The sequence below is a fragment of the Salvelinus sp. IW2-2015 genome, linkage group LG23, assembly GCF_002910315.2.
Source record: "Salvelinus sp. IW2-2015 linkage group LG23, ASM291031v2, whole genome shotgun sequence".
In the NCBI taxonomy this organism is placed as follows: Eukaryota; Metazoa; Chordata; class Actinopteri; order Salmoniformes; family Salmonidae; genus Salvelinus; species Salvelinus sp. IW2-2015.
Window position 1 is genome coordinate 39,887,946 of NC_036863.1, and position 13,395 is coordinate 39,901,340.

At 42.6% G+C, this 13,395-nt stretch overlaps 1 protein-coding gene across 4 annotated transcripts; it reads right to left on the reverse strand.

Moving 5' to 3' along the window:
• Window positions 1–2,501: 2,501 nt before the first annotated feature.
• On the reverse strand, window positions 2,502–12,523 carry LOC111950366 (pyruvate dehydrogenase E1 component subunit alpha, mitochondrial). Of its 4 annotated transcripts, XM_023967875.2 has the most exons (13): window positions 12,361–12,523; window positions 11,627–11,647; window positions 9,848–10,738; window positions 9,172–9,240; window positions 8,907–9,080; window positions 8,660–8,786; window positions 7,345–7,436; window positions 7,094–7,186; window positions 6,833–6,988; window positions 6,678–6,749; window positions 6,506–6,573; window positions 3,371–3,479; window positions 2,502–3,189 (listed from the first exon to the last, which is right to left on the reverse strand). In XM_023967875.2, exons 1-13 carry the CDS (start codon window positions 12,415–12,417, stop codon window positions 3,025–3,027), a joined length of 2,094 nt encoding a protein of 697 aa, XP_023823643.1. In that variant the 5' UTR covers window positions 12,418–12,523; the 3' UTR covers window positions 2,502–3,024. The 4 variants fall into 4 exon arrangements, with proteins under 4 accessions (XP_023823643.1, XP_023823645.1, XP_023823646.1 ...); XM_023967877.2 differs by lacking the exon at window positions 9,848–10,738 and having other exon boundaries at window positions 12,361–12,499; XM_023967876.2 differs by lacking the exons at window positions 2,502–3,189; window positions 3,371–3,479 and adding an exon at window positions 6,099–6,196 and having other exon boundaries at window positions 12,361–12,522.
• Window positions 12,524–13,395: the final 872 nt, after the last annotated feature.

Consider the following 13,395-nt stretch of genomic DNA (forward strand, 5'->3'; position numbering starts at 1 on the left):
TTGTTTAACACTTTTGATTAGTACATTGATTCCATGTGTGTCATTTCAGTTGACTTGTTTCACTATATTCTACAATGTAAAAAATAAGAAACCCTTGAATGAGTAGGTGTCAACTTTTTGACTGGTACTATATATACAGTGGGGAGAACAAGTATTTGATACACTGACAATTTTGAGGTTTTCTACTTACAAAGCATGTAGAGGTTGAATTTTATCTAGGTACACTTCAACTGTGAGAGAAGGAATCTAAAACAAAATCCAGAAAATCACATTGTATGATTTTTAAGTAATTAATTTGGCATTTTATTGCATGACATAAGTATTGTACATCAGACAAAGCAGAACTGAATATTTGGTACAGAAACCTTAGTTTGCAATTACAGAGATCATACGTTTCCTGTAGTTCTTGACCAGGTTTGCACACACTGCAGCAGGTTTTTGGCCCACTCCTCCATACAGACCTTCTCCAGATCCTTCAGGTTTCGGGGCTGTCGCTGGGCAATACGGACTTTCGGCTCCCTCCAAAGATTTTCTATTGGGTTCAGTCTGAGACTGGCTAGGCCACTCCAGGACCGTTGAGATGCTTCTTACGGAGCCACTCCTTAGTTGCCCTGGCTGTGTGTTTCGGGTCGTTGTCATGCTGGAAGACCAGCCACGACCCATCTTCAATGCTCTTACTGAGGGAAGGAGGTTGTTGGTCAAGATCTCGCGATACATGGCCCATCCATCCTCCCCTCAATACGGTGCAGTCGTCCTGTCCCCTTTGCAGAAAAGCATCCCCAAAGAATGTGTTTCCACCTCCATGCTTCACGGTTGGGATGGTGTTCTTGGGGTTGTACTCATCCTTCTATTCCTCCAAACACGGCGAGTGGAGTTTAAGAGCAAAAAGCTCTATTTTTGTCTCATCAGACCACATGACCTTCTCCCATTCCTCCTCTGGATCATCCAGATGGTCATTGGCAAACTTCAGACGGGCCTGGACATGCGCTGGCTTGAGCAGGGGGACCTTGCGTGCGCTGCAGGATTTTAATCCATGACGGCGTAGTGTGTTACTAATGGTTTTCTTTGAGACTGTGGTCCCAGCTCTCTTCAGGTCATTGACCAGGTCTGCCGTGTAGTTCTGGGCTGATCCCTCACATTCTCATGATCATTGATGCCCACGAGGTGAGATCTTGCATGGAGCCCCAGACCGAGGGTGATTGACCGTCATCTTGAACTTCTTCCATTTTCTAAATATTGTGCCAACAGTTGTTGCTTCTCACCAAGCTGCTTGGCTATTGTCCTGTAGCCATCCCAGCCTTGTACAGGTCTACAATTTATCCCTGATGTCCTTACACAGCTCTCTGGTCTTGGCCATTGTGGAGAGGTTGGAGTCTGTTTGATTGAGTGTGTGGACAGGTGTCTTTTATACAGGTAACGAGTTCAAACAGGTGCAGTTAATACAGGTAATGAGTGGAGAACAGGAGGCTTCTAAGAAAAACTAACAGGTCTGTGAGAGCCGGAATTCTTACTGGTTGGTAGGTGATCAAATACTTATGTCATGCAATAAAATGCAAATTAATTACTTAAAAATCATACAATGTGATTTTCTGGATTTTTGTTTTAGATTCCGTCTCTCACAGTTGAAGTGTACCTATGATAAAATGACAGACCTCTACATGCTTTGTAAGTAGGAAAACCTGCAAAATCGGCAGTGTTCAAATACTTGTTCTCCCACTGTATATATATAATATATAATAACACATTTATTACATTTAACCTTTAACTATATACACATACATACTTTATCCCTTGCTCTTAAAGGCATATGCCATTTAGCAGACTTATCAAAAGCAACATTTATGCATGCATTTTTGTATGGGTGGTCCCAGTGGGAATCAAACACACAATCACGCCGTTGTAAGCGCTGTGCTCTACCAACTGAGCCAGGGGACCACACATTCACACAAAGCCCAAAACAAGTTAATTAGTTTCTTTCATAGTTTATTTGTTTTGATAGACTATACAAAGACAATAACAGAGCACATACACTTCCTGATCTCGTCACCTCTGGGGGGAAAACCAGGACAGATCCCTGTGTAGTGCCCCACTGTTTTGTAGTCTGACCATTGTTGATCACCAAGACTCCCAAGAGAGGCATTTCCTATTCCTGCTTGAAGCAGTTCTAGTTTGAGTACTGGTACGTTAGATACAAAACACATTTGGCAATAAATATGAGGCTGATTAGAACAAAACATTTTAGGGAACTAGAGAGCATTATGATTTAGAAGGAGAGCGTCCACAAAAATGGTGTATGACTGACAACACAGTGAAGGCATGAAGTCAGCAGTATTCAATAATCTATCTGAAGCATCACACCACAATGTACAGACTCAGCCTCTGTTCATGTGGATCTGCAGTGTTTGTGCTCGGCTACGAGTGACACGCAGCCTAAAGACATCTTCCAAACACAGACAAGATCCCACAAGCACAGGTTTGATTCGGCAAAATAAATAAAAATGTTAACATCCCAACAAATCTCTTTATTTAATCTTATATTTGGATAGGGAAGAAGAAAACACTAATCAAATAGGAATAATTATGCCAGTAATGTTAAGGACAATTGGTCCATGTCACCAGTCTCAGAACAACATTTGGAGTAGGATAATGAAAGGCTCTTCTTACTTCTCTGCTGTGTTTTAAGTGGCCTTTCAAAAGAAAAGACAAGAGCCAATAGTGTGGCATGAGCACTGCAAGTAGGAATGAATCAGAGTTAGTCAATGAGGTATGACACCAGTCAGGCACTCTTTTTGGGTGTGGAGTGTTTGGATTAGGGCTCTGGCAGAGGGTCAATGGAAAATAAATGTGTGGCATAAGTTGTTCTTGACACGGGATGAGGATGTGTGTGTGGGGAGGTAGGCAAAGAAAATTAGAATCCATGAAGGCCGTTGGCTGAGATGAGGAATGTGATGTGTGAAAAGATAAGTGCATTGATGGAGCACAGGGGAAGGGCCTAGGAGACAAAGGGGTGGGGCACAAGAGCCTTTAGCTGGTCGACGTCAGCTTGGTCCATGGGGTGGCCCCACGCACTTCAAAGGGCTGATCATTGGCGAAGATGTGGCTACACAGGTCATCCAGAGGGGGCTCGGGGTCTGTGGTGGCAAATTGTGCAGCATCTTCAATCTCTTTCCTCACCGCAATATCAATCTCCTGCACACATACGGGACAAGTGAAGTTTGGTCATTACATCCTCCAAGACATGCTTTTGTCAGCTGTAACTATTTACAATGCGTCAATCATGCATTTTTCAAACTTAGTCAAAGATCTGAATCTTTGACTATGTATATACTGCGTCGAATGGCCAGTATATTAGTGAATATTTGAGAATCACCTTGAGCTCCTCTATGCTAGCCATGTTGTTGCTGAGCATACGGTCCTTCAGCATGGAGATGGGGTCGCTCTTACTACGGACCTCCTGGATCTCCTCACGTGTGCGGTAGCTAAGGAAAGAGCGGGGTAGGGGTATGCAGTGTCACTATGGCAGCTATGATAATGCAGGGAGGAGGCTACTGGGGGACAGAGTGCAGGGGTAGCAATATATTAGAGCACTGAAAGACTAGCTGTTGAATCCCTGGTAGGTCAGCACTAGGTTTCCATCCAATTGGTTTCAGATTTCTATGCAAATATTTGGAGAATTTAACATTTTTAAATTCTGCATAAAATCAATATGAACATTTTCCCACCAGAGGTGTTTCCATCAAACTGATTTGTTGTGAAGAAAAGGCTGTGTGTGATGACGTGCACATAAAGCATTTTTGCGGTTATGTTCCCAAAAAAGGCCATGGCTGCAGATCTGTATGTAACCCCCCAGTTCTACCCCCCTCCCCCCTTACAGTAACATATCACTGAAGCCTCATCTCCCTCACTAACTTTAAGCATCAGCTGTCAAGAGCAGCTTACCGATCATTGCACCTGTACACAGCCCACCCAACTACCTCATCCCATGTTATTTATTTTTTTGCTCCTTAGCACCCCAGTATCTTTACTTGCACATTCATCTTCTGCACATCACTCTAGTGTTTAATTACTCAATTGTAATTATTTCGCCACTATGGCCTATTTGCCTTACCTCCCTAATCTTATTACATTTGCACACACCGTATACAGATTTTTCTATTGTGTTATTGACTACATTTATTTATGTGTAACTCTGTTGTTGTTTTTGTCACACTGCTTTGTTTTCTTGGCCAGGTCGCAGTTGTGAATGAGAACTTGTTCTCAACTGGCCTACTTGGTTACATAAAGGTTAAATAAAAGCATACTATGCCAGACACTCAAATGTCCAGATGATCAAATACTTTCCCATGTTCGCTAGATAGCTGGTTAGTCTAACTTATCTAAATCTTATCATGGCCGGATTACGTGGCCAGTGGGCTTGACCCCCCCCCCCCATTGAGTTTGTTGAGTCACTCCGGTATCATATGAACACACAAGACATGGCAAAATGTGTAGAATTGCAATAAGTTATCTTTAAAATGGCAAATCTCTCCCCACCACAAGAGGGGTCTGAACAGTTGAGGTCGCGAGGTGGGGGTTGGTTACTATGCCGATAAATGACAATATCCACCCAGACCTTTGCGGTTCAGTTCCCATGTGCCAAATATTAGTCATCTTTTTTTTTTATGGCCATGGCTGCGGAACTGTAGGTAATCGCCCAGTTCTGACGGATCCCATGGAAAGATCAGTATCACGTTCTGCGTTTCTTTACCTCTAATTTAACCACATTTTTTGTAGTAACCCTCCCTTCACATTTCTCACTGTCAATTGTGAATGATAATTCGTCAGGTTTTACCAGTGAAGCGTCCATGCAGCATATGCATGCCGACCATTTGATCTCAGTCAGCTACATCGGAATAGGCGTGTAGATCTTCTTAGTTATGTACAGTGTTGTTTCAAATTATGTACAGTGTATTAAAAAAGCAGATGGTGTTACCACGTTAACAAACTGTAGCATGCCTGTATTTTGTTTCAATCAAAGCACATATTTTGCCCTGCTGGTGCACGCTGGAGGTTGGCCGCATGAGAAATGCGACCGTTCGCACAATCATCCTAAAATCTCAGAAATGAGGTGGTTTTTGTCTTACAGTAACGTTATACTATGCCAGCCATACTAAACTGACGGACCACAGACCCAAAACGGGGTAATTAAAATAAATAAATGTAGGAACTCAGTAGGGCTTTCAATTTATTGATGTTGAGAGTTATACTAGTAGAATGAACACGGTGCAATTTCTACATTTATATGGGCAGTTTCCCCACTGTCATTCACCGACAGACCAGAGAGAGTAATTAATAAACTGTCAAATCTTCAGTTGATCAACTACTAGCCCATGTTAGCTAGATAGGTTAGTCTATCTTGTTATCATGGCCAGATTACGTTCCCAAGGGCCTTAACCCCCAAAACTGTTAAACAGAAAACTTGCCCAATCTTGTTTTGGCGCATGCTTCCTAGACAAGTTTGCTGATAAAGTGGACAGGTTATATGATGAGATATGGATAAGAACAAGACCAATTTATTTGATAAATTGGCAGCAAGCAGCGATAATCATGTCACCAGCAATCAAATAGTCTACCCTTGATATTTAGCCATTTGGATTTGCTTGATCATTGCACTTAACCACCATGTGAAGTTCATATTAATTTATTTCATCTACCTATAAACTGTCATGCTTTTCCGCGTGGTGGTGGTAGGCCTATAACGTAACATATCATTGCGTGACTTGTGGCCATTATCAATATTTGTGCATAAAGGCGCTTCCACCTCCATTTCTCACGTAACTAATTTTACAGACAAAAAGATCCCACCATGTCGAACAAACAAATTGTCGACATTTATGAATTTTAACCGACATTTCCTGTTTCCATTAGTCCTGTCGTGGCTGTTTTTATGCGCCAGGTAAATCATCCGCATTAAATGGTTGGATGGAAACCTGTTTACTGATGGGAGTTCAAATAACTTCTCCAGAGAAAAAAACAGATAGGTAGGTAATAATCTACAATAGTAATCTACTAATCCAATAAGAACAATAGAGTATACAAAACATTAAGAACACCTGCTGTTCCCATTACATAGACTGACCAGGTGAAAGAAATGATCCCTTATTGATGTCACTTGTTAAATCCACTTCAGTCAGTGGAAATCCACTTCATGTCAAACCTGAAGGGGAGGAGACCGGTTAAAGAAGGATTTTCAAGCCTCAAGACAACTGAGACATGGATTGTGTATGTGTGCCATTCAGAGGGTGAACGGGCAAGTCTAAATATAAGTGCCTTTGAACGGGGGTATGGTAGTAGGTGCCCGGCGCACCAGTTTGTGTCAAGAACTGCAATGCTGCTGGGTTTTTCACACTCAACAGTTTCCCGTGTGTATACAGAATGGTCCTCCACCCAAAGGACATCCAGCCAACTTGGCACTGTGGGAAGCACTTGAGTCATTGGTATACTCAGTGGAGCTGTGGACTTTTACCTGACGCCAGGATCGCTCATGCTGTGTCCATGGTAACGGTAGGTCTGGAGCTCCATGAGGATAGGGCCCTGAACACAGGTGGAGCAGAGAAACAGACTTAACACACAAACCTGTACACAGTACACACAGACACAAAATTAACAACCCTACATACTGTAAGGTTGATGCTCACCTTTCCAGATCGGCAGTGATCAGCTGCAAACTTGGTGGCCTCTCTAACACACAGGACATCCATCCCATCCACCTGGATACAGATACAAAATGTCATTCTTAAACTCAAGAAATGTAAGTTGTACAGAAGCGTGAATGTATTAGTTAGCGGTCTACCCTGAGGCCAGGAATGTAGTCTCCTCTCTTGTAGTATTCGGTGCTGGCAGAAGAGCGCTCTACTGATGTGCCCATGCCATATTGGTTGTTCTCACAGATGAAGATGATGGGCAACTTCCAAAGAGACGACATGTTATAGGTCTCAAATATCTGACCCTGTGGATTAATACAAATTCAGTCAACAGTTGGGCTCAAATCTAAACTTGAAGTGATTGTCCTTCATATGTTCAATGCATGCAGGTTTCAAGAAGCATGTCAAACCTGGTTGGCTGCTCCATCACCATAGAGACTGACACACAGCTGGTCATTGCCCAGGTACTTACAGGCCAGGGCTACACCGGCTCCCAGCGGTACCTGAGGGGGGATTAGGCAGGTGTTATATTTGAGAAGGAGAATCCACCATCTTTGAATGGGATATACAGCTTAGACAAATTATGAGGTTTAAAAAGGAAATAAAATGGGATTCTTTCAAATCTAAGATAAATGAATAATGCTAGGCCTTTGTGAATTACCTGAGCTCCCACAATGCCATTGCCTCCATAGAAGTTTTTAGTGTACATGTGCATAGAGCCTCCTTTGCCCTTAGCAATGCCTCCTCTACGACCTTAGTGAGACAGCAAGGGAAGAAATGAGGGAAGAAAACAATGAGTGAAAAAGGTGTTTGAATGGTTTGGAAGACAAAATCAGAGGTGCAAAGTACAATGATTAGCTCTTGGTGCTAGGCGATTATTTATTTAACTAGGCAAGTCAGTTAAGAACAAATTCTTATTTACAATGACGGCCTACCCCGGATGACGCTGGGCCAATTGTGCGCCGCCCTATGGGACTCCCAAGCATGGGCGGATGTGATACAGCATGGAATCGAACCAGGGACAGTAGTGACACCTCTTGCACTGAGAAGTAGTGCATTAGACCGCTGCGCCACTCGGGAGCCCAAATGTTTGTTTTTTTGGGGGGTTATTAATCAAATAATTGACTGACAGTTTCAATTACTTTAATTCCATTTAGTTATTGGGGTTGAGCCCAATGCTCTGTTTCTATACAGAGAATTCAAATAAGTGACGAGAGAAATGAAGTAAAGAACTAAAATGGGACGCTGGGCTGAAGGGAGTTGTTTTTATGACCCAAATATTCAACCTAGTTCAGCACAGAACCGTGGTAATTAACTACAATGACCATAATCCATTGAGCCTGTTCTTTTCCGGCTCGGACACAGATGGATACACTTTTACGCCTCCTATGTTATATTAGATACACACAGATAGCATACGCCGCTGCATGAGAGAGTAATGTACGCAACGAGAGAGGGATAGAAAGTTTGAAAGTATGCCTCATCTACTTTGAAGAACTAGTAAAATTATTTAATCAGACAACTATGCAGCATACTTAGGCAGGCTAGCCTAGCTAAATAGGATGACTAAAGACAGCACAGTATGAGCAGAACACAGAATGTTAAATGGTTGTCTGGCTGGCTGCTACTGTCTGAGCAGATGAGATGACTTAGGAATGAGAAATTATGAAGTCATAAAACTACGTAATACACACAACTGAAATATTTTATTATTTAATAGTAATTTCCTCCTCCCCCTATATGGACCTGACAAAGACAATGGAATGTTTGGCAATTTAATGTTCACCATTTATAGCTTTGACATTTCCTGAAAAAATCTCTAATCATTGTTTAATAATGCATTTAATGTAAATAAAATATATATATTTGGTTTTAAATCAGAACCCGTTATTCCGTAATAATCAAACAGACCTCAAAAAGCAGTAATCGTTCAGCACTATTAGAGTTATCGATTGGATTGAGTCAAGTCCACTCACCAGTGAGCTCAGCCATGATCTCCCTGACGGTCCCGCCCCTGGTGAGGGTGTAGCCATGGGCGCGGTATGCAGTAATCAGGTGATCTGACAGGGTGATACCCCCCTCAATGCCAACCGCACAGGCTTCCTATCATAGAATGACAAACAGAATCTCAGAGCGTTTATATTTGAATGAAGTGCGTCTGCGTGTTCATGCGAGACGGTACATTTGCTTATACAATACATGAGTGATTGTGTGCAATCTAACCTGGCCATCATACAGGTGACAAAAGCCTCTGATGATCTTCTGCTTGTACAGCTGATCTGCCTTCAGCTCCATGCGTCTTATTGTCTGCATGGTGCGGTAGTACTTCAGCCCCTCCTCCCGGGTCAGAGTGGCCGTCAGGGGTGGGCCCTCCTCCAGACGATGAAGGTCAACTTTCTATAGGAGGGAGCACACAATGAGATCAAGGCGAAAAGTGACTATCAGCTAAAAAAATTAAAATAATTTAAAGACTTTTTATTTGTCTTACCTTTATGTCAAAGGTGGCCTCAGGAGTGAAATCAGCATATGAACGTGACGACGCCACCATGCTGGCGGCCTAAAATAAAAACAGAGGACATTGAGAGGTTGCACTCCACGCGTACCTTTTACCAGACATCACAAATATACTTTGCAAGATCTGCAGTTGGGCAAGCCAGGAGGACAGACCCAAACAGTGAGAAACGGTGGAGTGAACAACCTTGAGACAAAACATAGCTACACTTCCCGAGGTTGATCCACACACCACAACTAGCGTGAATAAACACTCCCTTGTCACCGAGATCGCCAGTGAAAAGTCACTGTCTCAAACACTGAACCAATCAACTAACAAGAATGCCTCGCCGGCTGAAAACGGACATATCCAGAACACTGTATTCACCTTGGGAAAATCTAATGTGTGTTCAAATGTGAATGTTTAATGGAGAAAGAGAACATAGTGTTGTAGACCAAATATGAATAGAGATTATTTTGGGGTGAGCAGGTTCGCACAGTCAGTCAATTCAAGCACTCTAGGGAAACAGTGATCACCACACCATGTGCTTAGCCTTCGTGTGAGAAAACAGGTGGATCGCTGCACCTGTGCATAAGGGCATGCAGTGTACTGTAAAAGCATGAGTAGTGGTGAGGGGAGGAGTGTAAGAGACAGGGGGGCTGCCAGTACTCACAGCAAGCTGTGGCTCTGGTAAAGGAGCGTCTTCAGTCAGGCTGAGGGCGATCTCAGGGCGTGAAAGCAACATTATGTCTGTATTCTGGCTCCTCTCTGCCAGCTGAGGCTCAGATATGGAAGTGTGGCTGTTTGTACTGATGTCAGGTTCGGGTGGGTTTAATTCCTGAGTCGTTTGGTCTGTGTTTAGAGGTCGTTCTGGTGATGATATTTCTAGCGTTAGTTGGTCAAAGTCCATTTCTGCTTGTGTTGAAGAGTGGGCTATGATAGGTGCATCAGAGGTTAATGGAGGCTCTGGTAAAGTCGATTCTGATACTTGAGAGGCCATAGCAGCTGACCGTTCAGATGAGTTTGATTCTGGAATAAATGGGTTTGTACTCACAAATGGTTCGGATAAAGGTAATTCTGAAACAGTCAAGGCGGTATCTGCCAAGGGTTCTGCTTCTGAAACAGTCAGGCCAGTTGCGAAGAGTTCTGGTGAGATTAGATTTGGTTGCTCTGATACGGATAACTCAGAGACTGGCGGTTCCGTATTTATCACGTGGTGAAGTGATAGATCTGCAAATGGTTTGTCAGTGTCAAATAACTCCTCTTCAGGTTTACTGTTAAAGACAGGGGACGGATCGACTAGAGTGACTTCTAGGGGTTCTTCTTCAGGTATTAGTCTGCTGTCAAATGTACGTTCTGTGGACAGTACAGCACTGGGGTCTATTTCAGTAAATGTTAGATCAGTCTTTGGTCTTTTGAAATTGTCTGCTGGAGGACTGTGTGAGATGGAGTATAAATCTGTGTCTGGCTTGTAGGGTCGTAGTGCTGGATCTGGTGGAGAGGTTATGTCAGCATACTGCCCCTGGACTGCCAGCAGCTGCAAAACAGCCCTGCGCATGGAGGACTGGGGAGAGAAGAGCCAGGCAGATAAGTCACTGCAGAGTCAACACCCACTGAGAGGTCTGAAAGCAGCAGGAGTTAACTACTCCAGCTCAAACAGCTAAAGGTATTTTGGTTGTTCTGAAGGTGTTGATCCAGTTCAACACTAAAAAAAGCTATTCAACACTTAAAAAGTGCATCATCTGAGTTCTTTGTTTCATCAGGAATACGATAAAAAAATATATATGTTATTCCACATAACTACTGCACCAATTAAAGCCCTTTAAAAAAGACTCAGACCTAAAGAAAAATTGGCTAGTTCTACACCACATTCTCTGCACTAAACTTACTAACCAAACAACTTTCCACTCACAACATAAAATAAGCAGTACCTACCAATCAGACCACATTTGGCTTAGCCAAGGCATCTGCGCTAGCCTGTTAGCTCTGACACCACTATCCAATGTGAAATAAGTAGGTCTAGCTAGAAGCTATATGAGATAGGTCTGTGTGCATGTGAGAATGAATAGCTCTTAATTTTCAAAAAGCAACAAGATGAGGGATTAGAAGATGGTAAAGCATGATTGCTTAAAAAGAAAATTAAATAAACTGTTTTTCTAGTGGTGGGTTGGGTAAATACAATGTTGAAGGATGCTGGAAATGGACAAAAAAAAAGTATTCACCAGTGGTCACAAACTAAAATCATTGAGTGAAAGTATGGCACATACCATGTGAAAGGGAAATAAATCATTTGAAATAAAGCTGGAGTGCAAAACAGAGTCATGCGTCACAGGGTTTTGTATCACCCTTACAGGGATTGTATCACCCTTACAGGGATTGTATCACCCTTACAGGGATTGTATCACCCTTACAGGGATTGTATCACCCTTACGTCAGTAAAACCACATCTTACCTCTGACACAACCTGGGCTCCCTATAAGGCAGCCAATAGGAGAGAGAACCAGAGGGGAAAAGTGAGAGAACACAAGGGGAAAAACATCAATGGGGAAAAACATCAATTAGAGAATCACATGGTTATATTGTCAGACATGAAAAGAGAAAATTCAGACAATCATGTGCCACATCAAATGTTTGAGTTGTGTTATCCATGGTAGCCAGGCCAGCCAATCACACATTTTTAGTTCCCTGTGATTACCTTCATAACACTTATCCTCTCTCATCATACTGACACTTCCGTCAGAAGCCTTTTCACATCATTAAGACCTTACCATTGGGTATCTTGATTAATAGTGGACATTGTGGCACAGAAACAAAAACAACCAATGATGTGATATGAGGAGACGCTCTCGCATCTAACGTTATTAGACTGCCTTTGATGATGATGCTGCTGGAGGTAAGGAGCTCCAGCTAGGTAAACGATTGGCTAGTTAGCTAACTAGATAAAGTACCGGTAACGTAGGCCTTTAATGTGATTCCCTAGGATCATAGCTAGCAGGTTAACTTAACTACAGCTAGGCAACAGTCCTATGTGTATCTAAAGCCAGGCAAGCTAACGTTACCCCGGTACGCGTACGAATTGGGGCCTTGCTATCTAGCAAGGTCAGGACAGCAGCCGGTCTTGTTTAAGAAAAGGGCATGCGGTCCTTTGTATCCTATACTAAAGTACTATACAGAAACAATACTTACATTTCTGCTTGCACTACCCCTCAGCACGTTGGAGATTATTGTCAGCATCTTTTGCATACTATCGTGCTGCCACCGACCTGCAGTTCCAGAACGTTTCTCCCCTCCGCTGCCTGTCTTCTTCGATGAGGTTAAACGGCGATGGCATCCAATAAATGTTGCATTACTGCCACCTAGTAGACTGGAGTATAACTCCCTTATACTTTGCTGGAAAAAAATTCTTCAAACTTTGATCATTTGAATCTGCTGTGTGGTGTTAGGGCGAAACCCAAAACGTGCACCAGTTGGATTCCCGGGGACACGCAAGGTTTGCGGCAGGGACGTTCCACGGATTCAGGATAACACCGACCCTTCTAAATGCACAGTTTAGAGATAGGGCAAGAGCATAGGGGTAGCTATAGCTAGGTAAAATAAAGCAGATTTCCTCTTCAAGCATTAGTTTGCAAAATGAATTACTGCATAAGAAGCAAGTACTTATAAATAGTCAAAAGGACGATACATAAACTGGTTTAGACTGTTTAAACAAGGACCGTCAGAGGATTCAATTGGATAAGTAAGTGTATTTCAAATACTTACAATACATCCTTCACATCCCTCTTAAGCATTAGTAACACAATATACATTTTATTGTAGGGACCCTTTAGAATTATAATAATATATGCCATTTAACAGACACCTTTTTCCAAATGCAACTTTATACATATGTTTTTTTATTTTTTTTACATATGGGTGGCCCCAGCCGGAATTGAACCCACATCCCTTGGCTTTGTAAGCGCCATGCTCTGCCGACTGAGCCACAACAAAATAGGAAATAGCTTAATGCTTTCATCACATTGTTTTTATATAGTTTTATATAGCCAAATCAATCCTTATCACACACTAGAGAAAGGGCAAGTACCCCTGGAAAGGGTTCAATCGAGGTCAAAACCACGTGTGCTCATGGAATAAGAGCACCCCCTGCATGCATTTGTAGTTCTTGGAGAGAAAGAGGGTGGAAACGGATGTTCTGTTTGAAACCAACGGCGCATCGGGTAAAGA